At 38.5% G+C, this 26,543-nt stretch overlaps 1 protein-coding gene across 3 annotated transcripts in view; it reads right to left on the reverse strand.

Annotated features, from left to right (window-relative positions):
• edil3a (EGF-like repeats and discoidin I-like domains 3a) overlaps positions 1–26,543 on the reverse strand; it is a 104,727-nt gene that overhangs the window by 44,629 nt on the left and 33,555 nt on the right. For all 3 annotated transcript variants that reach the window (XM_035658851.1, XM_035658850.1, XM_035658848.1), the window contains 2 exons: positions 23,190–23,318; positions 4,009–4,122 (listed from right to left, as the gene is read on the reverse strand). In XM_035658851.1, the coding sequence (XP_035514744.1) occupies positions 4,009–4,122; positions 23,190–23,318 (243 nt within the window). The remainder of the gene's footprint in view (positions 1–4,008; positions 4,123–23,189; positions 23,319–26,543) is intronic.

Consider the following 26,543-nt stretch of genomic DNA (forward strand, 5'->3'; position numbering starts at 1 on the left):
ATAGAGCCATGCCACTCATACAATGGCTAAAAACATGTTTCAAACTGACCCAAGTGGCTGTTAAAAGGGTGTTAATTGAGTTGAGGGCGATATCACTGAATGTAAAGATATAGAAGCTTCAGATCAATAGTTCACATTCTTCATGAATTCTGACTTTCAATTTGTTAGGGGACCCGAGGATTTACACATGCTATTCTGGCACAAGCACCAAATGGTATATCACCCTGATTTAACTCCTGAGAATGAAATGGGATATATTTTTCCTCATTATGACCTAACGTTAGGGCTGAGGTGCAATGTTGCATCAATACAATATCAGCTCTCTTGTAAGGTACTCTATGTGGATGTTGTGGCAAGACACTGTTGCAAAGTTGTGGTCCTTCTCACCTTGTGGCAATGATGGGCCACTCTTAACGAGCTGCCTGCCAGTCGTCCGTCAGAGCTGCAGAGCCAGCCAGCCCCCGGGCCTTGGCCTGCTGGCCCCTGAGCATACATCAGCCCTGCGACAGCACACATCACTAACACACCACTACCGTGATGTGACAGCTGAATCCATCTCCCACAAGCCCTACCTACAGCCTAAACAAATTAGAGCCCCACTGAAATTAATGCCAGCACACCAATACTAATGAGCATACGGCGGAGAGAGGGGATGAGGAAAAGAATAATAAACACACAAAACAGACGTAAGCCAAATACACTAGAAGTTCCACAGGTGACAAATGAGACTGAATGAAATGCACCTGCATTTATTATGGGTGTGTCAGCCCGTGTGTAGTTATGCTTTTGACATTGTGCAAGATAGAAACCCTCAATGTTTTTTTTAATAAATATAACTATAAATAAACAGAAACAAACACAAAAAAACCTTGCTGTTTACAACATGTCTGAGCCTTTCACCACTCGTGATTCTTTCTGTTTGACTTTACTCAGATGATACCGCTGCATTCCCGATTATCACCAAATTAGCTGGGAGTAAATTATATCATAACCAATAGCAGATTCTTTAGTGCATGCACACAGCTTCTCAACATAACCCATGATGCTGAACAGGATGATCAGCTCATTTTAATAATTTTGTTTGTTCATTTAAAGTAACCTGGCATATTTAGGTAAACCAGTTGTTTTCAACACGTAAGAATTAGTTCTATAACCTACATTAATGCAAACCACATTAAGAAAGACAATACAATGATCTGCAACTGGAATTATGCAGTTTCTTTGATACAGGGCTACAGGTTTATTTGATGTTACAGGGTGGAAAAAGTTGAAGCCAAACTTGGTGCACTTTAATCAATTTAACTTCTGCTCAAGGCAGATGGTTCTATAATCATCTTAGCCTTAAGGAAACAGGGCCCTGAATAGTCATCACCTCTCCTCGATATTGGATCTTTAACTGACCATTTAACCCATATTAGTGTCTGAGTGTGAATGTCTCTGGATGATTACAGCAGTAACAATCCAAAATTTGTTTCAGCAGAAAGGCTGAGGCAGCCTGTGCCAAGTGTTATCTCATTGTATTTTATGCCTTCTTGTATATTTTACTAGGATTCATGTTGGCAAATGATAGATATGATTCTTCTTCTAACTTCTCGCTTTCCATTGGATCATGGGAATCAATATTCAAGGCACTGTAAGTACTGTATTTAAGCAAAAATCGGATAATCGCTGAACAGACAGGCAATGGCCAGGAGCTCATTGCTGCCTTCACATAATATCCTCGCAGTGATTTTTGGTATAGCAGGAGAATGCCCAGCTGCTTAATCTGCAGCAGCCAATGTGTGTGCAGGACTTGCCCACACACACAATGTGGGTTGAAAAAACAAGTCAGAGTAGATGACGAGTCCTTGCATAAAAGTACATTCCAGGCTTTTTCTATGAGACATTTGTTGCCTACAACTGTACTTCTTATAATAAGGCTGCAACACATTAAACAAATAATACATTTAAATAGCAAAGTCTCTCTTTTTTTAATTTTTAAGGGGCATTTCACCACAAGGAATGTCACTTGTGCTTGTAATAAAAAATTGTCCACTGAGGCTCTGGAGAAGATTTTTTCAAATAACTCAAATTATGTCACAGTGATGTCTTCAGTATTATCTCAGCTTGTGCCCATTTTTAGCTGAAAGTCTGCATTGCAAAGTGAGAAAGTTAAGTTTCCAAGATGTGGGCGTTTACCAGGCTGGGAGGGTATAATGAGATTCTGATTGTCAGAAATATTAGATGGATGAGCAACTACCATTTTGTCTCCCAATATATTTCTCTTTGTAAAGTTTTCTTTTAGACATTTTGTAATAGATTACCTCCCTGATCCTGGTAAAGTCTCAGATTCAGGAAAAAAAATTTGTTCTGTCCAAAAGTATTAGGACTTAAGACTGTACTTTAGCACAATGGATTTCAAATGAAACAGACACACACAATAAAAACAAAAAAACAAGTTTATAGTGCATATCTTTAGCTTGAGGGGTGTTTGGGGTTGTTCACATCTATATTGGGTGAGCAGTGTAGGACTTATTGCCCTTCTCACCCTCGGGGGATATGTATAAAAAGGGCTATGTTTTTTACACAGTTCATCTACTGTGGATGTAAACACCATCAAAGCAAAGCTGAGAGTCAGCACTTTCACCTCATGGCCATTGTTTCATTTCAAATATAATGTGTTGAAGTACAGAGCAAAAGAAACCATCCCAATACTCACAGACTGCACTGCAACTGAAGAACCATAACAAAATAACTGAAGCTGAATTAATGGTTGTATAATACGCTGTACAAATATTTAATTTATATGGGAAAATGGAAATGAGCATCATTAAACAAATAATGAAGCTTAGCATATGTTCAATCAGCAAGACTAAATCTTTCTCCTGGAGTTTTTCACCAAATCAGTCAGGCTGCGTTTCTTTACTCCGCTCAATTCACAAATTTCCCTTCGCCTTCTTTCATTAAAAACAACTATAGCAACTTGCAAAATTTCTCTTTTTTTAATTCCCCCTTCTAGTCTGTTCCTGAACAACTGCGCTGCACCTGAAGTAAGATAGAAAAACTGATGAATTAATTAGTGAATAGCAGTACAGGGGTGGCTAAGGGCTCCGAGTCCACTGATATATTAATCCTAGACTGAGGACACAAAATCCCCACAATAGCATAATAAACACACAAGGCCCCTTTGAGCTCTCCGAAAGCCACTTCTGATCAGACAGAACTCTCCCTCTTTCTACACAGCCACTGGGCAAAAACAATGAAATGAGGGCTTGCATGCACAAAGTGGCTGTGCCTTCTCAGTTTTCAAATTTTTTAAAATTATTATTATGCTTTAGGGTTTGTTGTGTTTGTCTAAACATGCATTTTTTTCTTGTTATCTGTGTACTCTATTAAACTAATATAAGGAGACATTTGAATTTATCTTTAAGATTCAAATTAAATTTAAATACATGGGCTGTGCATACTTTGGCACATTCTATGTTGCTCAGATCTCATATTCACATTAGTCAGTCTTTTCAGCTGACAGCTTACGTGTAACTGATCTTAATGGATGGGGTTTCAGGATAATGTCTTTCATTCAGAAGACATGAACATTGTAGGCTATGGAATGTAAAAACTTCAGATATTTAAGTTTCAGAGAAATAATAAATGATCACGCTCCGCTTATCATATCCAAATATATACAAGGGGAAATTCAGTTGTGTGCATTTGCCTTGGAATCTGTCCAGTAGTATCTAAAAACATCAGCTCATAGAGAAATATTTAATAACACTCCAGATTTCTCATTGTGTAATACAAAAAAAACCCTCTGAACTTCCAAAAGTTGCACAAGACAGAATGTGGATTACAATTAACACATTTCAAATATGTCTTTGATCGATCATTGGGCTTGGCTGATATACCTACCTGGCAACTCTGAAATTACATACAGCATCAGGTGTGCAGTTAAAAATAAACGGATAGTTGTAAAAGAGTTAAAAGACAAAAATAAATAAATAAATAAATAGGAAAAACATGAGCACTTACTGTATTGACAGTTCCTCCCCATGTACTCCCCCGGGCATTCGCAGGAATAGTTGGCAACCAAATCTGTGCAAATGCCCCCATTTTTGCATGGGTCCCTTTCGCATTCGTTAATATCTGGAAGAGAAAAAAAGGTGCATTCATTTATTTGAAGCAGACATGTAGGCAATTAGCAAGACCTCATCCTCATTAGAATGCATTGGTAGGGAGCATATATTGAATTTTCTTTGTGTGTTACTTGATTCTGTCTGCCCAATGAAGCTCCTACAAAGACACTGGTTTCTTGAAACTAATAAATCACATAGCTCCTCAGGAGACCATTAATGCTGGAATACAAGCCCAAGTTTTGAAATGTTAAGAACAATTAACCTGGTGTGCTATCTTCGGAATAGAAATAATTATCATACTTTTCAATGTGAGTGCTGTACACAATTTTTTGCTCTGCAAACCATGCCTGCTCAGTTAAACAAAGCTACGTAAAGTAAGTGCCAATATGACTGTTTAAAACACATTGACATTCATAAGAGTTATCATTTGTCTTCTATATATACATTATATACTGTAGCTGATTGATAAAATATAGTTATGTCCAATAGTGAAGTAGTCACATGGACTGGATAAATGAATGATGAATGATAACAACAATTTGCTAGCATATTACAAGCAAGTTATATTTTAGGTACTACACAGTCAAATTGCATTTGTCAATGCAATGCAAAAGAGCAGAACAGACTGACTCAGTGTGCTAAATCACTGAATTATCATCCACTGTACAGCCACCTTTAGTTTATAATTGCTCTCTGAAATTTGATTCATCTAACCAATTGCAGAAAGTGACAGACCCACAACCCCAACCATCATACCATTTGCACTCTGTTCTATAGGGAAAACGGTTTTTAGTAATAGTTTATTATTGGAGCGAGGAAAAGGGGAAACTTTTGAACATTTTTGAACAAGTTTCTAATGATTCCAAACTTGCTGATGGCTGCTAAAATACTTTTAATCCTCCAAAACATATCCTGAGTCGTCTGTGACTCATAGGTACAGTTTGGCTTCATGAATATGTAACCAGATTTGAGATTTGGAAAGCTTAAGAAAGTGTAACATGATTAAAGTAAGTCTGTCATGGTGCTTCATCTCTCTGAGATTTTATCTATAATATCTATAATAGTCACTTGGGTACATTTGTAAATTTGTAATATCTAAAAATATATCTTTTTTTCTGTGAATGTCTTATGCTCTGGAGAAATACAGTCATGGTCTTCACACATAACGGTCACTGAGGTACTGTGACTGGAAGCCGTAGCATCTTTAATCTGCAGCAGAGCAGAAAACTAAAAAGTAAATAAATAAATAGAGTATGATAATAAAAGAGAGAAGCACAGAGAGAGAGAGAGAAATGAGAAATGTTTAGTGATTCACCCAAAAATCCACAGGGGACCCACGAGATAACTATATTTGGGTGAAAAGATGTTTGATGAAATTGAGCTGTAAAACCTTTCCCGAAAGACTATACAGAAAGTTATGCAGGTTAAACTTATGCACGTCTATTTTGTTTTCATTTATCTTGTACGCACGAGAAGACATTGCGTGTCTGTCTGGACGCATAGAATTTGTATAGAATAGATTTACAGTAAATTACTGTGTTTTTATTTCATTTCTTTGTCCATTATAAGCAAACAGCCAGCACATGCAAGACAAGGCCTGCTGTGTCTCGTAATGTGACGGCGACATCCTGCTTCAGATATAGCTGATGATAGAGAAACCATGCTTTTTGTTCATCCTTTGCAACTACAGCCATTTGATGAAATACCATGAGTTATAAATCAAATGTACAGCGCAAAAAGTGAACAGCAAAACACTCATCATCTGAATGTTACACAACTTGTATATTTTCTTGCAACATTCTTGGGAAGATTGAAAAAGATTGTTTGAGCCAGCATGTCATCTTGTGGCATACAGAGCACAACAAAAGTGCAGATTTTCACAGTTGGCACTAAACACTACTCTTGAAAGACAGACTGTATCAACACACAACTATGCTGGACACAAAGTAGATACATCTGATACAAACTGCAGGGTCCACTCAATGTATAAATTATAACAGAAAGAATTGTAACATATTTACCCAATAATTTTGCATGTCAAGCTGTGAAGATGCATTCATATGACATTTATTATGATGGGTGTTGCCTTAGTTTTCCATTTTGCCTTTGCACAAATGGTTTGTGATTGTCTTTATGTATTTTGGTATCTGTTTCCCAAGACATTTTCGAAGCCATTTAATAAAGCCATTAAAGCCCCAATGTGCAGTTGTTTCACAGTCCCCATCTCCCCAAAATTACATCATGTTTGGGTATACATCGTCTACAGTCATCTGGGGACCATGTAGTTCATTCTACGTGGTTTGCATCATGAAGACTCAACTGATATGAGACAACTGGAGAGATAATATGGACTGTGGCTCTAAAAACTGAAGCTGAATTCATGACCTTACTTAAACAATAACAACCTCATGAAATATGCAATCAATATAAAGCTTACAAATTAAAAAAGCATTAAATCTATGTTTTCTCATATATTTGGTTGAAAAATGTTCAAGATCAGGTATTTGTCAGTTATTGTCAACTCCCACCTTATGTAAGAGAGCCAGTCACTCAGGGACTCAAGGTCTGTCATTAATGGGTGGATTTGGGTGGTTTTGGGGATGTTGCAACATTTCAAGTGCTTGCCGTAATCAGAAAGCAAAGTAGGTCTCCATAGCTAATTTCAGAACTATCATGTTTCAAATGTGATTCAGAAATATGCTTTAAGCCAATCAATCCCCCATGTTTACCTGTGATCTTTCTTATGCTCCTGCCTCAGCTGCAAGTGTTTTGATGAGTTATAGTACAGGACAATCTGATATAATTACAAATCCAAAAACAGCCAGCATGACTAATACAAGAAACAAGCCTCCTACTGACAACACATATAGCACAGAGATGAACAAACTTTTCAGAATGAAACATTCTGATTATGGGAGATTACTGCAATCAAGGGGGATTATGTTTTAATTATAATAATGATCCAGCTGGCGAGGCCATACAATCTTGTGTAGAAATGTTAACCTGAAAAATGCCAACTAGAACCCGCTTTGTGTGGAACAACAATGGCCAATCCTCCTTAAACAATTCTGCTTTTCAGTTTTTAATGGCTCTAATCCTCAAGAACCACTAATTGTTAGCAACTGTGACAACAGTAATAAAAATACCAATACAGTTTTTAATCAAGGGTACAGCATGACCATATGAAACATCATTCATGCATTTCACAGCAGAGTAATTTGTACAGGGAATATTTGGTGTTTACTAATTGCCTTAGTGGAACATCCAAATGGAAATGTGATTTTATAGCCACTTGTGAACATTGAGATATAATGATTTCAATGCATTAGCTGAATGTAGAGACTAAATGCAGTAGCATTATTGTGAATATCTAAATGCTGTAGAGTTTAACTGAGCAAGCTCTTAAGTATAATATATGGAAAGTGAACAAAAGGCCCTCCATAGAGACCATTACACCAAATGTCAAAGAAAAAAAAAAACAATATTAGAAACAGGAATGTACATCCATCCATCAATGCATTAGCTATACCTGCTTATCCTTAAGGGTTGCCTGAGGGGATTGGAGCCAATCCTATCTGACACTGAGCACATGCTGAACAGACCAAAACATAAAACCAACACAATTCATTGTTATTTCTCCACTACAATCACGCCACTTAGATAATGAGTGCTGTTGTTATTTAAGTTAATATCCTTCTTTATTGTTGTAGGTTCAAATACAAAGGTTAGCCAAATGGGCGAGCCAGTCAAACAGCCTGGAGCGCAACATACCATAGAGAGAGGAAAACACAGCTAGCCCATCTTACAATGTGCTTCCCTTTTATGAGAGGCCATCAGCCCTTGGGAGATCAGCACAGGGAAAGTGAGACTTAAAAGCGGTGTATTGCCAGTAAATCAGGTGGGAGAAAAGGGATTACTTCAGGGAATGCAGTTAATCCACTCGATAAAAACATTGAGAAGAGAGGTGAGGAGAAGTATGGTGAGGATGGGAGAGACAGAAACTGTGAAAGAAAGAGAGGAGAGAGGGTGAAATAAATGTACAGAGGGAAATATGTGATAGCCCAGTGGTCAGGTAAATAAAACTCTGTTTACACAACTTGTTTAACACAGTTACAGGCATACATCCAAGTTTTCCTGAGTTTCCCTCACTAGTAATAGTTAATGTCTAGCATTCTGCATTTAAATATGTCATTAAAGCCTTAAGCATTGTAAAACAACATTTTGCAACTGATGTCTTCAGCTTAATGGGAATAGTGCTATCTTGGTTATAACGATTTAACAAGCCAGTTTGAGTAAAGATTTCTACAGCGGATGGAGACAATAAAACTACCAGGCGTACAATTTAATGCAATACAAAATACCGCTCTCCAATAACACTACTTTAGTGAAGCCTATAATGTAGATTTTTTGTTGAAACTTAGTGAACATGCTGATTCATCTGAGTGTATTTAGTGGAATGACATTGACTGTAATACTCTGCAAAGTGTTTATGTATTTTTGTCCAGCCACTGCACAATACTACAATTTTTATAAACTAATTGGTTGTTCTTGTAAGACATTAAGATTAATAAAAAGATTAATACCATAGACTGTGTTATCATCATTAACATCATCATGCCTAAACCTTGCTCACAGACACAGTCTCCTAAAACGGCTATGAACCCAAAAATATATTTCTTCCGTCTCTGGTCACACTCTCACTAAGCTCTCATCGGTCCACTGGAACGTCTCGCTCCCTGGCTTTGCTCCTCTATTGCTCTCTAAAAAGTGCCTCAGTTGGACAATAATGAGAGCAATGAATAGTGCTATGTGTCAGGAACTAACACTGGCTGTGAGTGCTAAATTGGCTATGGTGTGTCCAGAGAGCAGGAACAGGCCTGTATTGGGAGGGGTCACCTGTGCCCTCTCCCCTGGGCTGCACAGACCTCGGCAGCGCCTGCACCTGCTACCGCCACACAACCACACACACCCCACTGAATCTGCTTTTCAGTTCATTGAAGAGTAAAGGGATTGTGTCAAATCTTGTACAAAGGAGAGTTATTACTGATGTAAATGTGCCATAAAGATGAGGCAAAAAAAGATGAAATTCCATTGAGTGTATTAAACCTTTTGTGCCAGTCTAAGTGTAATAATTGTGCCGTAATTGGTCTTAGGAGACACTTCAAATAAGAGGTTAGAGAAATTTCACGAACCAAAGTTAGGAAACAGATCATTTTTGCAGTCAGAAAACATGTACAATATATATTTTTTTTAATATTACTTTTAAAGGAAAGAAAATGTCGTTGAAAACATGAAATGCCACTTTAACCTTCAGAGTTGAGTTTTGTGTTTGACAGCTAATCCAGCAGGGGCGACGAGACACAATGTAACTGTGGCTTACAGGCAGACCTGTACAAGAGACTGGTAGACAGTTGTCAATGTTAAACACGATGTTAAAAGTGGTACTAAAGAACAACACTATTTATCATCTAAACTGACCTCTGTTGACATTTGCAGGTAATATATCACGCTGTTCAAACGGCTAGAGCTGACTAACTGGCAGTTACATGTAGCCTGCAAAATGACGTTTGCATACACTTTTCCGTTGTGGATGTTTGTTCAACAAGCCAAGACAAGACATGTGACCATGTTTGCAGAAAAAGAGACTCTACAGCTAGGAAGATAATGGTTGCTGTAATTCACAGCTCTTTTTTGTGTGTACAGTCTGCTGTTTGGCTGACAGTCAGCTACAAAATCATACCCATGATGAAACAAAGATGTTACAGATTTATGCAAATTTAGTAAAAAACAAGTCTGGCTATATGCATGTTCTCCATCTATGCTAGCTGTGTTCCTCAAAACAGGTCAGAGGAAATTTCAATTACAGAGCTGATTTGTATTAAAATAAGTATTACATTTTCTGTTAACTTAAACATAATATGCAGTAGCATAAGGAAGTCTAAACTGGCCCCAAACAACAACATAAATCAAACCAATGATTGAAATAAATGCCTGCTAATAGCTTGTAATCCTCTCACACTTGTAAAGCCCCCAAACTTAATTAGCAGAATGAAAGGTAATGTCCCAGTAGTATTGCCCCTACATCTCATCCACTTCCTTCATTAAATTACAGTCAGATGTTGGTTAAAACTGAGTTAAGCCTTCTTTTTCCTCTGCCAAGACACTGTAAGCCACACAATTGGAGGTTAGTCAAGACTTTGCTTTCATGTGGAGATGTCTCATCGTGTTACATCTCTGCATCTGGACTCAGTTTAGCCCTCATGCATATTTTCCCCTGTGGAAGTTTCATCTTATCTTATCTGTTTTTATGTCACAGAGCCAGTGGAGCCACAAATGTTTGGAAAGCAAGGTGATCCTCTTGACCTCTCTATCGAGACAAGAAGCAGTGGTTTGACCTCTGTGGTCAGTGATCGACAGGAATGAAGTGGACAACCGGTTGTTTATGCCTGCCACATAATTAACCCCTGACCTTGAACACTCGTACTTCTTTGGAGGTAATCATCCTTTCTTTTTTTCTTCTTTACAGCGGTTAGGGATTCCCATAGGACAGGCTGCCTGCTGATGCCCTGTGATTCATGGTGGTACTACAGATGTTGGATTTGATACTGAAAAAAGATTGCAATCCGAGGTCAAATAGAATGAATTCATCAGGGGAAAAAATGAAAAACAGTCAGTGATTTACATTTCTTGGATGCTAGTCTGCAGAGAAAGAATGTATATCATTCGCTTATAAGCTCTTTGAAAAAGCACTTTATTAAGGAAGTTATGAGAACAAAGATTTATGAGAATTTCACGTCTGAGGATAAAGATCATTTTGATATATTTATGTGGGGGTCCACCTCAAGGACATAATACACAACACTAGCTTTAGGCTTATACATGTGTTATAGGCGTATACATGGCTGTACGTATTCAACAGCACATGGTTTTATTCCACCCAGACCACCAAGACACATCTAAGAGAGAATAATGTGACATTGTTTTTCATGCTTGAAAATAGCATGAAAACAGCACAGCATCTTCTGCTGCCCATGACATGTTAAACATGACAATACAGTGTTGGGGACACCATGGGAACAATATAAACACATGTTCAGCCAGTAATAGAGTTGCAGTTCTGATAAGAGGAGCGTGTCTTGTGCTGTCCTGTCTTCCATTCCCTCTGTGATTACTATGCTCATCTATTATGTGATCCAATCCTTACAGTTATTTATTTATTTTGTAAATATTACTTTTCCCGCACTCATTTTTGTCAGTTCTAATGTAACACAGCATCCGCTCGAAAGAGGCAGAGATAAAAGAGCCACCTGCTCACATCTCAGCAGGAAAGAGGACACCTCAGTAGGCTGTATGCACAGAGTAAGAGCTTTATTATCAGTAAAAGTCAAATACATGCAATGTTTTTCAACCTGCATTTGATCACATCTCATATCTAATCTTATCTCTCTGTGTGTGTGCCTCTCATTCATTTTTCCAATAATGAATGTTCACACAAGCTTTAGCATACATTGTTTTTTTCATATATTGCTTGCCTATGTGAGTTCTAGTCTGGACAGTTCTACAATGCTACTGTACTTCAAGAGGTGCTGACATGTCCTCAGAGCTGCATCTTTGTATATGGGCGATTAGCCTTGGATGTTGTGTTTGACAGGTCCTGGTGCAGTGAAATGTGTCTAGTCCACACTACACAAAGGCCAAGACAAGGCCTGTCTCTCCAGGTTGAGTCAGAGATAGAGGATGGAACATGGAAGTGCCTGTCTCCACTGTCAATCTATCCTGTCAATCTATCCTTGCCTTACCCATACCACTGAAGTGACTATCACCACATAAGACAGGATTCCTATCCAGAGTCTGATGAAGTCACACAACCAGTTGGAATAGAGATTTATATATCCTTGAAATGTGTTTTCACAGTGATATGTCTCAACCATGGTCATACTAGGCTCAGCATAAGTATTGATTTCATTGATTAACTATTCAGAAATGTCTTAAATCTCATCTCATATGAAGGTTAGTTTTTACAGTGGTACATGCTGCATGTTTCAAGGGATATGATGATGCATGAAGTTGTGAATTCAGGATTAAGAATAGTGTATTCCAAAGACTCCCTTTTTGAAGTGGGATTAGTCCACTGAGAAGTAATTCACAGCAGCACTCCAGAAGCCCTTGAAAAGGTATCTTAGGATGCATTGCAGAGAGGTTCTGAGAAGCAAAACACTCATCATTTCGAAGACATGCAGACCGGGGGCCTCCTCCGAAGCTGGGGTGTACAGAATGTGAAGAGCCCTCAGCTCAGAGACAGAATGACACTCGGAAGAAAGCCTTAAAGTGTCACTTTAAGCTTACAGATGGAGCCTCCACAGCAGGTATGTGAGGGGAATACTGAACTACCTCGGAACAACAGTGTGATCACTCTCTAGAATGTTTAAGAGACACTTAAATAAGATGCAGATAGAAAGTGGAGGGAGGTGACGGGCAAAAAGCAAGGATAATAAGGATAAAAAGAGACGTTGGCTCTTACAATACCACAATATTTGAGTATACAATGTGTTAACAGCATTTGCTAATGAGGACTAAACATACTACAACTAAATTACAGCTGAGTGTGATGAGGATGCTATTACTTTTGCGGGTATTAAATGTCCAGTGTGTAATATTTAGGAGGATCTATTGGAAGAAACGTAATAGGTATGTTTTCATTACCTTAGAATAAGACGTTTTTTTGTAGTCTGTCATGTTGGACTGCCATGTTTGTATAGTAGCACAGAATATACCAATTAAACACTGGCTCTAGATAGGGTCTTTCAGATTTATTGCGGCCATTGTAGTTTCTCTACGCTTGGAAGGCTGAGCTGTATTCAGATGGTTGCACCGCTAGTTGCCACTGAATACTACACATTGGTCCAGAAGTCTTAACATAACATTAACCTACATAAAAGGTTGGAATCAAATTATTACAATTCATCCTCTCAAGAACATAAATGTGTGTGACAAAGTTCTCAGAAATCCTCCAATAGTCAGAAATTTCATTTTGAACCGCAAATGTCAACATTGTGGTGGTGCTGAAGGAAAGTTCAGGGGATCACCAAAGTCAGATTCATCCTCTGGGGACAATGAAAGTACCCAAAAAATAAAAAATTCATCGAGCTATTTCAGTCTATACTGAGACGGTGGTTCAACAGACTTACACTTGCAAAAATATTCAATCAAATAAAAGAAACAAGATCATGTTAAAGCTAAGATCACCTAGGCTTGACATAGTACTGTAGACATAAAGGATCTAATACAGAAAGAGTTACAAATCTTATTCATTAAAAAAAGAGGTTTGATAAGGGTCAGATTCTGAATGGCTTATGCATACTTTAATAATGATAGTGCTGCCAGATTAAGATACTTCAGTGGTTTCAACAGAGAGTAATTTCACACCAATTTTATTAATTCATTTCCTTGCTGACCTTCTCTCTGAACTCCTCTTTCCTGTATCTAATGAACACAAGAGGAGAATCCATAAATGCTTTGGTAAAAAGTACAATGATCCCCATAATGTCTATCCACATATCTACTGTCTATAATGTATATCATATTTAAGCTTAAATCAAAGGTGGAATCATTTAATATCTCTCTGCAAGGCACCAAAACTCCTATATTATGGTTGACAACCTTCTCATGACCACCAACTTTAATCTGTTTTTTCAGTCATATTCAACAAACCCAGCCTGTAGTAAAACAACACTGATACTAATTTGGCCACACACTGACCATCCTGAATTAATGCAGCTCTGTGAAGTCAAGCTGAACATTCATCAGTGTTCTGTTTTGGCTTGCAGTGCCAGCCAAAAGCCCTGGGCAGGACTGAGTCTAACTCTTTTCCACCACCTGGGATTTGGAAATGCATCTCTATTTATGCTTTGGCCATCTGCCAACAGGTCCATCCTTACTACAGAGGCGAGGAGGTGACAGCACAGCTCAACTGTCCGAGGGGGCCTTACACAATTAGGCCCTGGTAACAGCTCGTTCCCTACAACCCCTCCACAGGAAGGATAAACCAGGTGAATGGGTGCTTAGGGACTGGGAAAAAGGGAGGGGTTGGAGGGACACTAAAATTGAACAAATACATCCAGGCTCCTTTCTGGCAATTCCCATCTCATTATTTTCTTGCTGTTTTTCTTCATAACATTCAAAGTAATGCTTTTGTTCCTCGCCATTTTCTCTTTTAATCTTAGGAAACATTGCTAGAAGAATCCAGGCTCTCAAAAAACCTCAAACAAAACCACTCCAGAAGCACTTTGACACATTCACACTGTTTAAAAAGTGCTGGCCTTTCCCTAGAAGACTATGTTTTGCTAACAAGACTACACTTCAAGCCAGCGGTCCCGACCATATTATATAGTGCCAACTTCCTGGAGGCATTATGTGCCTTTATATTTGGTTTTAACAGCAAAGTTGCATTGTAGAAAAAAACTGTGTCACCTGTGATTTTGCTAGCAAGGCATCATCTTGCCAAAGAAGAAAGGTCATCTAACTAAAAATATGTGTCTACAGCAGTTTTTATTTGGCAGGATTTGCAGAACCCAGTGCTTACTGAAGAAATATGAAAAAGGTGACATATCACTTTTATATTATCAATGAAGAGTCGGAGCACAGACAGATGAGGGTGTGAGAACATGCATAAGGCTAACACTGGCAAAATCAGGGCCAAGCACAGACAGATCCTGATAAATAGTGTCTGGTGCCATTCTTTGTATTCAATAAAGGTAAGAAAAAAAGGTCAGTTTTGATCTGTCAAGCTAAATGCTCCATCTAGGAGGCTAAATAAAATATTTCTGTCAGTGGCACAAAAAGTGGCCTTAAACACCTTGATTCTAGCTTGTTTCCCCAGCTTGTTATCCAAAATGCCCTCTGACAGAGACGTGATAGGGTCAGCTCCTCCTGGGATGGGAAATGGGGCAGCAGGATACCCAAGAAAATAGACATTTGAAGTACAACACTGATCTTTGACCAGGTATCCTTCGCTTTGTGGATTCATGTAGACATAAACACACAAAGAAGCATGCACACATATACTGAAAGCAAACAAAAACTATACATAGCCTAGGTGACAAGAAATATGAATATTAATAACATACACTTATAATGTTATTATAACACTACTTTACCTTACTGTTAACTGTATTGTAGGTGGGCTTGTTCTAAGTAATTCTATGGTTTAATAAACTGCAACATTCAGTCTATTGAACCATGGGAGTGTTGTAACTATTAATGCCTCTTATTAAGAGCAAATATAAAAGACATAGGTTAGAAATGTGGGCCTGTTTCTTTGCACCTGTGGACCCAGTAAAGGGTCATGGCAAGTTTAGCTTGGGCTTAGTATCATTGCAAGATCTATTTTTTCACCCACCTACATATTCTATAGGTATAGAGGCCATCTGAGACACACTGCAAAGAGACACGAACAGTGTTGTCCTTCAGTAGCGTAAAAGAAAACATTGCAAGATGCAAAGCATGAATCTAAGTGAAGAGGCTGCACAGTGCAACCTAACAGGTAAAGGTAGATGCTCATCCCTTGTCTGGAATATCTACTGTCGGAAAACACCAGGCACACACAGCCCAAAGTAGTTGCCTGCAGCTACATTAAGAAAGTGGCAATGACGCATATCTTGGTAAGCGTGGCACAACACCACAGTGCCTATTATGTTACTATGCCGCAGGTAAACAAAACAAATTCTTTCTCAGTTGTTTGAAAGCGTTTTGTGTGAGACCTTCTTCCCTTCATTCTTTCTTTTCCAAATATATAGATGAACGCTGTATGCACAAAGTAAAGGTGAATGCTGCTGTTAAAATATCACACGAGCAGTGTTAAATCTGTTTTAGATGCTGATCTCTATTTATTCACACAGATGAAAAAATAAACATAAAAGTCATCTGTAAGGCCTGATTTACTGACCACATTATGATTGAACCACTACATAAAGAGGTGCTGTGCTGTTTCCCTTCGAGTGACACACAGTGCTTTGAACAAAGATAGACCAAATGCGCAGTGAGCTAAAACAACAGGACTTCTGGCCCACAAGCATATTCATCTTTCCATTTTGATCTGCAGAGACTCCTGCGAGACAGAAAGCGAGTGTGCGGACACACTCTGTCTCTCCATGAGTAGTTGATCATTGGCGTCTGACGGTTTGGCTGCGTGATTGTGGTCGCTTCTTTGGATGTTTGATGGACTATGGACCCTTCCCCCAGGATTCTCTACTCTCATCTCTTCCTGTAAATGCTGCTTTCTAGCCACAGACTGAGAGCAGTGGGTGGGCTGTGGGATTGTGAATGTAATGTTAAGAGGGTGTCTGGAAATGGCTGTGTCCTCCACACAGCTCTACATCACAGTAATGGAGCAGTGGGGAGAGCCTTGAGGCAGCCAGTGTTCACAAAGGTTCTAAGGCCACTTCAGGTAGTGGGGCACATTTTTTTGTATGTGATACAATGACGACCTTGGAAAACTCCAGTAGGAGTGAATCTGTACTCACAAGATAAACAATGTGAGGTTTTTGATGAAATTCACAAAATATGACAAGAAAAAAAAATGGAGAAAAGAAAAATACATTAGACACTCTTACGTAAATAACCTAAATAAAGGCTATGACATGATGCTGCACTGATATAATGCTACTACAGACTGTTAATAATTAATAATGCAACACAATCACCAGCCATGTGTTTGTGACCCAAAGAAGAAGAAAAGAGGAGCAGAAGTCGTTGATTTTAGAATAGGTATAAATTATTCTGAGAAAACAAACTGGTGTTAAAAGTTATTCATGCTAATTTATGCGTATAAAAATAAAACTGGTGTCCAGATTAGCATAATTTCAGTAAAACTTTCCAGCTCTTGTAAGCCAGAGGCTCTTAAGACGAGACAGATTTATACCTACAAGAACAGACCTCAGGCACTATGACTAAACTGATGCCTCTGTTTATTTTGAAAATTGGTTTCTGTGGACAAAGTGCTCCTTCCGCCTGTTTACCATGGAAAAGTTTTTCTTTAACAAACTTTTCCACTAACTTAAAGTTGTACTTAAATCAATCTTAATCCAGTTAGCTAAGCCTGCCCCGAAAAAAGTAATTTTTTTAAAACTCAAAGTGAAAATCCGCCCTAAAACAAAATTCAGCTATACTGCTCATGTGATCTAAGACAGTTATTGGATTTCTGCACATGAACAACTTCCCCCTGGAGCTATAAACAAAATAGCAACAGCACTTTGCGGAGCTTCACCACTGACATGAATAGGAGGCTGATTTTGTGGACACAGTGGCAATTTGCAAGATCATTTGTTGGAAATATGGGTCCATTTTCTACTTCAGAACTGTTATCATTTCTACAAAATAACTATGAACAGAAGGAGCAAACAAACACAAATTTAGTCCACATGTTTGGGACTCTCTGTACTGTCAGAGGAGTGGCTCCAGGAGTGATGGTGCAAACACTGATGAGGTGGAAACATATTTATAGGTCTGACAAAAAACTGATCTGTATACAGTACATGCTCAAAGATATTTAACCATTTAATAGCTTTGACTTTCTTTTCTGTGTTGATATCAGTATATCCATGTTTAAAGCAATTATATGCATACTGTTCTTTATTGACTGTTAAAATTCCTATTGCTAAATGAAAGAGCATGGGATTTTAAGGCCTGGTGAGATGCCATTAGCTTTTAGGAAAAGAAGAAGGAAATTTCCATGCTTCATCGTGATATTTGCTGGAGTGACTTTAACAGTGCAGCCTCACAGTTAGAAGGAGATAACAACTGCCTCAATCATGTTGAGAGGGAGGAGAAAAACCACAAGCCCACCTATCTCTCTCCACCCCACCCGCTGTCCTTTCTCAGTGGCCTCCATGGGAGGAGAGGAAGAAATGCCGACTAACACCTCCTGTGAGGCAGTGGCAGGTTTGAGAAGGGCAAGTCATTTTTCGCTTGAAGAGATGCAGGTAACCACTCGGAGGTGTGCTAGTAAAGTGAAGAGGTGGGTGTTCACAGGGGAGAAGGGGGTGCTGGGAGAAACTGCCTGCCTCTACCTTGTGCCTGACAAATAGAGTATATTGCTGTAGTCAAATGTTTACAGGTTGAGATGTACATAACCACTTTCCTTTTGATACTACTCATGTTGCCTCGGGCTGTAGTGCTATTGTCTATGCTATCATCTTGCTCTTAAGCAGTAAATTGAACACAACAAAGAGATGAAGACAGAAAATAAGTCCGATCTCTATTTCTCTTGCTCACTATCCATAAAAATCCATGTGAAGGCGTGGAGTCAGAGGGCCCTGTGAAACACTAGAGAGGGGGGAAAAAAATAGCACCACTGGATATTTCCTTACAAACTGCAAAACACACACAACAGGGTAGTAATGCAGTAGTACCAAAGAGTAAGCATAGACCATGTCCTTACGAAGTCTATTTTTTTCTCTTGAGCTGATGAAAAGCAGTTTGTGATCTGTCCCAGGTGAATTGACTAACAGTAATGGCTCCTTGCGGTCTTACAACGGGCTGCAGCCATAAACACTGGCTGATTATTCTGTGGCAAGAAGCTGTGGAGGCAGCAGGGCTAATACAGCATGATAGCAACTGTCAATACATGAGCTAACACAGGGCCATACTCTAAAAAAATCTCACACATCCTACATTTAGCTCCAATCAATCCTGCCCTGCTTGTGTTTCAGAGAGAAAGGCAAAGACGCGTATTGATCAAAGAGCAAGATGGAATCTGCTCAAAGGATTTGCAGGATCCAGAAGGATGGGAAGAGACTGAGATAATACTTGAACAACAACAATAAACCAGATATAAAAATAAAACAATAAAAAAATAAAAATAAAAAGACCAAAATAAATAATAAAAATAAAACCAGCCTCAACATATCGACTCATATTTTCAGGAAACAGTTCTCTCTCTTAGCTTTAATTTTGTCTGTGATTTGCAGTGAGCTCATAGACATTATAATAAATAGTCGACAAAGCCACCGTGATGTCACTCACTGGTTCATGGAATAAACCTCTTGTATGGCATTATGGCTGTTGCCATCTTGGTTTTTGGAGCCAGAAGTAAAGAAGTAAGAACCATATTTGGATGAGATTGTAGAGCTAGGGATGAGTGAGGGGTGGTCGCCATGGTAGTGACTTGTCAATCACAAGATAGCCACGTCCTAAAGTATAGGCTACTCTGCTTTACTCTAATTGGGAACGTAATATACAAAATGAATATCATGCTGATTTTAAAGACTTAAAACTAGCGATTGAGACTATAAACCCATTAGGAAACTATTTACTGATACAATAAATCAAGTGACAAATAGGGCCATGTTTTCATAAGCTTTCATACAATCAGACTTCTTTTTGCAACCAGTGGAGTAAACCCATTTTTTGGATTAGAATGAATGCAGGTTTAAGGCACTTCTGCACTAGCCTGACTTTTCAGACCTTCAAACCACTTATTTTAATATATTTGAGTGAGCTCCACATACAGTATCAGTGAGTAAGTATAAAGAAAAAAGACAAAACCAACATCTTTCAAAGAGATTAAAGGAAAAGGAGCCACAGGAACTTGTGATCAAGTTTCACTACACAAAAGAAGAGTGTGACATTCTTCCTCTGATCTGCCAACTTTCCAAGCTATGAGTTAGTATTACTGCGTCAATTTTAACCTCACCAGGAGGTGTGCTTGTTACACAAGACCGTTTATGGGGAGACATTATGGCAAATATCTCTGCAGAAAAATAAAAACTTCAGTAAAAATCCCAACAGTTTATAGCTCATTTGTCCTTGATAGACTGAGAATGCATGCCCTAAAAATGATCTGAGGCAATCAGTCCCAATCTCCACACTGTGACAGTTCATTACAATGTTTGGCTTCTTGCCCGATCACATGGCACTTGTTCTCTCAGGGACATGACACCACACTATTCGAAAGATGAATGACTTAGTGGTAATAAGGGCTTCCAGAACAAAAGCAGTGACACTAACCTAAAATCAACCCTGTTTTTTTCTCTGGTGGTTGAGACTTGGTAAAGCTGATTTCCAACTGTTTTGCCTGACTGCCATTTCAAAAGCTAAACCGGGATCAAAACTCAAAACTCAAATTAATTTGACTGACAAACTTATGAGTTGAGTTTTGAGTTTTCGGGGGCAGCCCTAAAAGACTTAATCTACTAAAATCCATAAACAAGATACTATTAGACTGAGTTGCATAAAAGTGGCTGACTGAAATCAAACTTATGAAACTTTCACTTTGACGCCTGCTGTGACTTCACACTGCCATCACCTTTAGCTGTGATTGTCTGACGTCTGGTCTGAATATGGAAATCTTAACACCTCAAGTTGACTCACTGATGGCTGTAAAAAAAAATAACAACAGCATCGAGTACATACAGTATGGTGTCTGCCCATCAATAAAGTCTGAAATAGCTTGTACTTATCCTAGCTCACCATGTGTGACATCATTGCTGGCTGTGCTTCATAAAACTGGTCTAACAAGCAGGATATGTGGCGCATGTATTTAGGATAACGTTCAAAGGTGAGAAATTGGATTTTGCTCCAACGGAGCAAGGAGATAGTAAGAGCAACAGTAAAAATCCAGGGCTGGCCTACACATTTATATTATGTTACATGTGTATGATGCACAGTATATAGAAATCCAAACACTGATCCGGGCCAATACTGATTTAAAACACTGGATTACTAGATATCATGAGGTAAAAAGGTAATCCTACAATCCTGAAGCAATGTTTAAAAAACCCATCCGTAAATACTGTACATCCTGAGTTTGTCTGATCTTAGTCTGATTTGGTTTAATATTTCACAATAAAGCAGCAGGTATCCATTCTGTTGCAACAGCTGCCAGCTTTTTAACAAGGAGACTAATGAATGTATTGATGAATTCATAGTATCGACAAATACTAGCTTGAAGTGTCATCAGCAGTGAAAAGGGGCACATCAATATCTACCTATATAGATATAGACCTAATATCTAAGTGGTTGATATTCATTAAAATAACACACACATTAAGACAGGTTGTTCAGCAAGACTAAAACACCCCTTGTTTTTGTGTTGTTTCTTGTATCCTACAGAACTCCCAGCCAAAATCTTTTTTCTAATTTTTTATCCTTTTCATTAAGCTTGTCATCAATTAAAAGCCAACACCATACCATAACAAAGCCTGCTAAGCTGTCATTCTAAAGGGACAATTATTTATATGCCTTTATCATTTAATTGCAGGAATTATTCAGACGCTAGATTTGATTATAAATGTCTTCAGATACAAAACTATTTCTCTCTTTCCCCCTCTCTCACTGTCACCCACTCTCTTCCATTCAACTGTAATGACCGTGAGGGAAATTGGCAGACATTAATATGTATTCAGCCCATATCAAATCAGTTTCTCACCACCCTAAGGGCTTAATAGGAAACAATAACTGAATTATGACATGAATGCTAGCCAATTGCTCACAACTCTGGCTGGAAACAAACACAATGAAATACCGTTGATATAGTGACTCGCTCCATTTCCTTTTATGTTTTGTGCATTTTCATAAAATAGAAAAAAGAAAATGATATGGAAACAAATGACTGACACCAACTGTCCTAAAATGAGAGCCCATTTCTTCTTTTCAGTTTACCTCTCAAGTGCTGTCTTTGTTTGACCTTGGTGTGGTAGGATTATCAGGCAGATATAAAAGGTTTCTGTAAGTATTGGCTATCATCTCTCTTTCTTTCTGTGTGTCTATACTTCTATCTCTCTCAGACCAATAATGGGCCATCTCACCACACAGTTTGCACCGTGATACATTAAATCCATTACTTACAAGCACACCTGTGATGAAGGACAACTGTGTTGTGCGGGCTAACGCAATGCTCTGCCAAGCTCACACACACAGACAGCCTCAGGACTTGGCCTATATATCATTCTGCAGGATTTAGCTAGATTTAGCACTTACAGACAAAAGCTTCTTGCTGTTTCCAAATCCTGGGATGTATTTAAAATGCAAAAGTTTTAAGTCAAGAAATCAATGTAGGTGGGATACTATACTTTTTCTACTGCCGGCTAGCTGATTTTGATTGCATCTCTTATATGACATTTTCTTTTTTAAATACACATTAACTAGGTTTTACTTCCAGACGTTAAATAACATATTTCCTAATAAGTCGTGCTGCGAGTAATACTGACACAATAAAAGCCACTATTTAATCTTTTCTGTGAAATTGGTTGAGAACAGTGACTACTGTTGAGAATATTTACGTGAAACAGAAAAAAAAGAAAAGTAACTTGACTTTTTGAAATGTTAAAACAGCTCACTCCTACTGCTCCTTGTTGTTTCTGTGAACAGTTTGAGAGAAAGGCTGGAGAAAGCTTACAATAAAAGGAAGTTTCTGTTGTTTTAAGAAAAGCAATGTTGCTGATTTTCCATTACTTTGCTTTATTTCTTTGTAACTGTCTTCAACAACATCAAAATACACAGCACAGCCAGTAGTGCACTTACAGAGTTGCAATGACCCTTTTGTACATTTGTACATTTTCATGTTTTTACTATTGCTGGTGTTGGTCACACTCACATGCGCTTGCACCTCATGTTGCCTTGTGCCCAGTTTCAGGGCATAAGAGGCTTAAAAGTTCAGAAAGTCTGTTTAAAGATAGAGCATAAATTGTACTGGGGTTCAGAACAATGCTCATGGTCTAACGTATCTCATAGGCAGCAAAAACCTTCTGACTCCAACCTTTATTAAGAGCATGCTCAACAAAAGAAAGCAAGTTCAGCATTTCTTTTCACTATCGTTTTGCTGAACTCGTCCTTTCAACAGCGATTTACTTTCTGTCAGCTGTTCAACATTTATTCACTGCTCAAGGTCATTATTTGTGTTGAAAATCTTTCAGATCAAACAGACAAATCACACTTCACGGAAATGTGTAAAAGGAGACGCAGAGGTTTTCTGAAAACCTTACAAACTCTTTGATTTAATATTCTATTTTATAAGAATTTACGTGTGTCAAGGTTTTTTTAGGTTTTTAGAGAAACAAGGAAGAGAGTGGTCCAACTTACTGTGTTGGCAGTGAACTCCACTGAAGCCTGGTGGACACTTGCAGACGTAACCGATGAAAGTGTCACCCCTGTAGGTCTCACTGATCTCACATGTTCCTCTGTTGTGGCAAGGATTTGGATGGCAAGGGCCTGCATTGAAAAAAGAGGAAATCACTGTTAAGAAGTCAGTTTTGTGCCACTATTAAAACAAGATGTTATGTTAAGACGGTGAGAAACTGATAATGGGCTGCATCTTTCACTTTCTCATTTGCTGTGCATACAAGTATACAATGTTCTAGGTAATTGGATCATTCTAGTGAAGCACGCTGTTTTTCAGAGTGTGCATGAATAAAATGAATATTGCCCTGCCAACACTGACAAAAAACATTCTTATACAACCTTAGCCAAGGATTTAATTTAATCAAACATGCATATTGCCTGTGCATTTGAAAACATTTTCAGCGACAAAGTTTAAATAGAGCTGGATCTTGTGAGACAGTGTATAAGTAAAACAGTTTGACAGGCAAAACTGAGGATGACAGGAGAGAAGAGAGAGGCTGGCTTTCAGTGACTGCTGTTGGTCTCTGTGGTCTGGAGGGCAGCCCAAGGTACCGTCTAAAAATCATTGAATATGTCCCCTGCAGGAAAGCAACACTTCATCCTCACAGTGCTCACAGTTTCAAGAGGAAAGCACAGACTAACTGCATGCTAATACACACACTCACTGGCACACTCACACATACACGCACAAGAGTGCAGAGAAGACTGAATTGCTCTACCAGATTTAGGTTGCTGGAGTGGAAAAACTTGAAATTGAGACAGAAAAATCATGATACCGACGATGCCAAAACACAGAATCAACAATTAGTAGGGTATTTGTTACAACAGAAGTGAGTTACCTTTGAAATGAAACACTATAATGAACGTTAAGCGGGCCAAACAGCTCATTTTTGGCCTTTGCATCCAATTATCAATTGTGTACTGTACTTATATTCCACAGTGCAAAACAATGTTTGCTTGAGTGACTGCAAAGATGTTTCCTGCACTGCTGGGTATGTAGGCTCGCTGGATAATTAATAACTGACCTTCTGCCATTTGTGCAGCTATTTATTCTTTATATAACATAAGGTGCAGTATAGAGGCCAGTGCCTTGGACACTGCAAAGTGCTATCACACATACATCATTCTAAATAAGTAATTTAAAAAAAAATGTTAGTTTTAAATGAAAATAAATAAGAAAATATCTATATAAGCTTGGTTACAGTGAGATTGTCTTTATTGCTAACATATGTGGAATGTGTTACATATATGTAACTGAACTCTACAAAAGACACATGGATCCCTTGCTTTTCTTAGTGCTCTCAACACACAAAATCATCATGAGGATAGAGTTACTTCTCATTAAATTTCATAAGGCACTTCATAAAGTAGCAAAATATACAAATTCTGAATATTGAAAATACGTTTCATTTACCAAAAGAACTTGCCCTTTATTGCAAGGATTGTTTTCATCCATGTATGAGTGTATGTATCCTTTTTCGCATAGTTTATATGAATTGATACGTACTGTATTTGCTAATGGCTTCGTTGCTTTCTTTGTTAAGTGTATTCCATGCGTTTCCACATGTTGCTATTCCACACCACACACATTACAACAGTTCAACATTCCTACTGAAAATCAAAGGGTGCTTATGCTGTTACCCTGTGCAAGGGTCAGTACAGTGCAGAAAAGTCTTGCATGTGCCAAACACTAATTTGCAAGGGAATTTGTATTCAGGGCCACTAAGCACATGTATTCTTGCTGTGTTTGCAGTGCCCCATTCATCATTACCATTGTTGTCTCTTTAATATTTGGGTGTAGTGAGCATTGGGAGGCTTTGCAATCGCTGGTGAATTCATGGGGATTCTTTGGGGATTTAGCAAACAAAAGAAAGAATTTCAAATCACCCAAAAAAAAAAAAAAAAACACTCTCAAAGTTATGCTGGTAATGATTAATAACTCAGTTTGAGTACTTTTTCTTCTTAAGTGTTTAAGTGTGTTTTTTCCCCTTATTATATATAATTTATTTTCCTCATAATTTTGCTCTCTGGGACCAATGATGATACCTGCAGCCTTGAATCAGTTATTACAAGCAAATTTATATGACACAGCAATATATTAATTCATTGGCAATGCCTACAACATGATGCCATATTACGGCCATCTAAAACCTTTCTCGGACTAACCTGCAGCATGAGGCCAAATGTAAATGACAAGGCCTTGACGCAGGGTTATTGGTTTCATAACTCAAGGGCCTGCCAATAGCTGTCTCATCTTTTAAACATTGAGTTGTACAACTGCACCGAGGCTGTCAAAACTTTGTGGATTGAGATTGGATGGGAAAAACTTTCGGAGTCTCCCATCGGATATTAATGCAAACTTGGTTAAAGCTCAGCACGTGTTGAATGTTAAACGGCCGATGTGTAACGAATGTCTGATGTTTTCTGTGACAACATATGGTCAGTCTCAAGCTTGTAGTCTGTCAACAGAAAACAGTTCACAGAAATTTGCTTCCCGTGAACCCTCTCTTTAGGCTTCCTGTCTCTTGATGCAATTTCTATTCTAGTCTTTTTGCAGTCATATCTTACCGTTGACAGGTAAACTATGCTTTGACAGGACTCTTATTTCATTTTAAGTGATAAGCAACAAGAACAAGTCTCAAGGGTGAGACTATCATGCCCTCTTAAGTCAATTTGACAAATGAACAGCCATGAGCAGAAAATTCGACAATGTCAAGTAAACAGGCGCGGCCTTGAATTGTATACTACATCATCTGCTCAACCATTTAAGGCTAGCCCCAACCCAGAAAATGCATAAGCTGAAAATGAACTCAGGAACGGAAATAGATAAATAAACACCAGTAGCAATCTTATTATTGTTCTCTCGTTGAAATTAGTAGGCCTCTGGATATGAATTACAAAGGAGTTAATCCTATCGAAGCCATGCCATTTCAAAGCCAGGACCTGTATCAGTAATAATGAGAGCGGTGGCTAATCAGCTGAACAGAGAAACGTATAATAGCTTTCACAGAGGCCCTGCTCTCTGAGGAAGAGGGGGGTGACAGGTTTCAGGGCTGTTTTGACGTGGCGATCTATAGTCGCACCAAGGCGTACTGACAGCCTCCCTAATGGAGAGCGCATAAAGCTGAAAAAAGCAGGGAGGGAAAGAGGCGGTGGGAGTAAGAGAGAGAGAGAGAGTCAAAGTGAGTGTATGAGACAGATACAGAGGGAGTGTGTTCTGTGTGACAGCTATGTTTGAGTTATTTTTTAGATATAAAAGGCTCCAAAAAATTACAAAGCATCATTTCAAAAATACTGATTTACTGATACTGTTGC

This window comes from Morone saxatilis, unplaced genomic scaffold (assembly GCF_004916995.1).
Source record: "Morone saxatilis isolate NCDOM2014 unplaced genomic scaffold, NCSU_SB_2.0 Contig16, whole genome shotgun sequence".
Taxonomy (NCBI): domain Eukaryota; kingdom Metazoa; phylum Chordata; class Actinopteri; family Moronidae; genus Morone; species Morone saxatilis.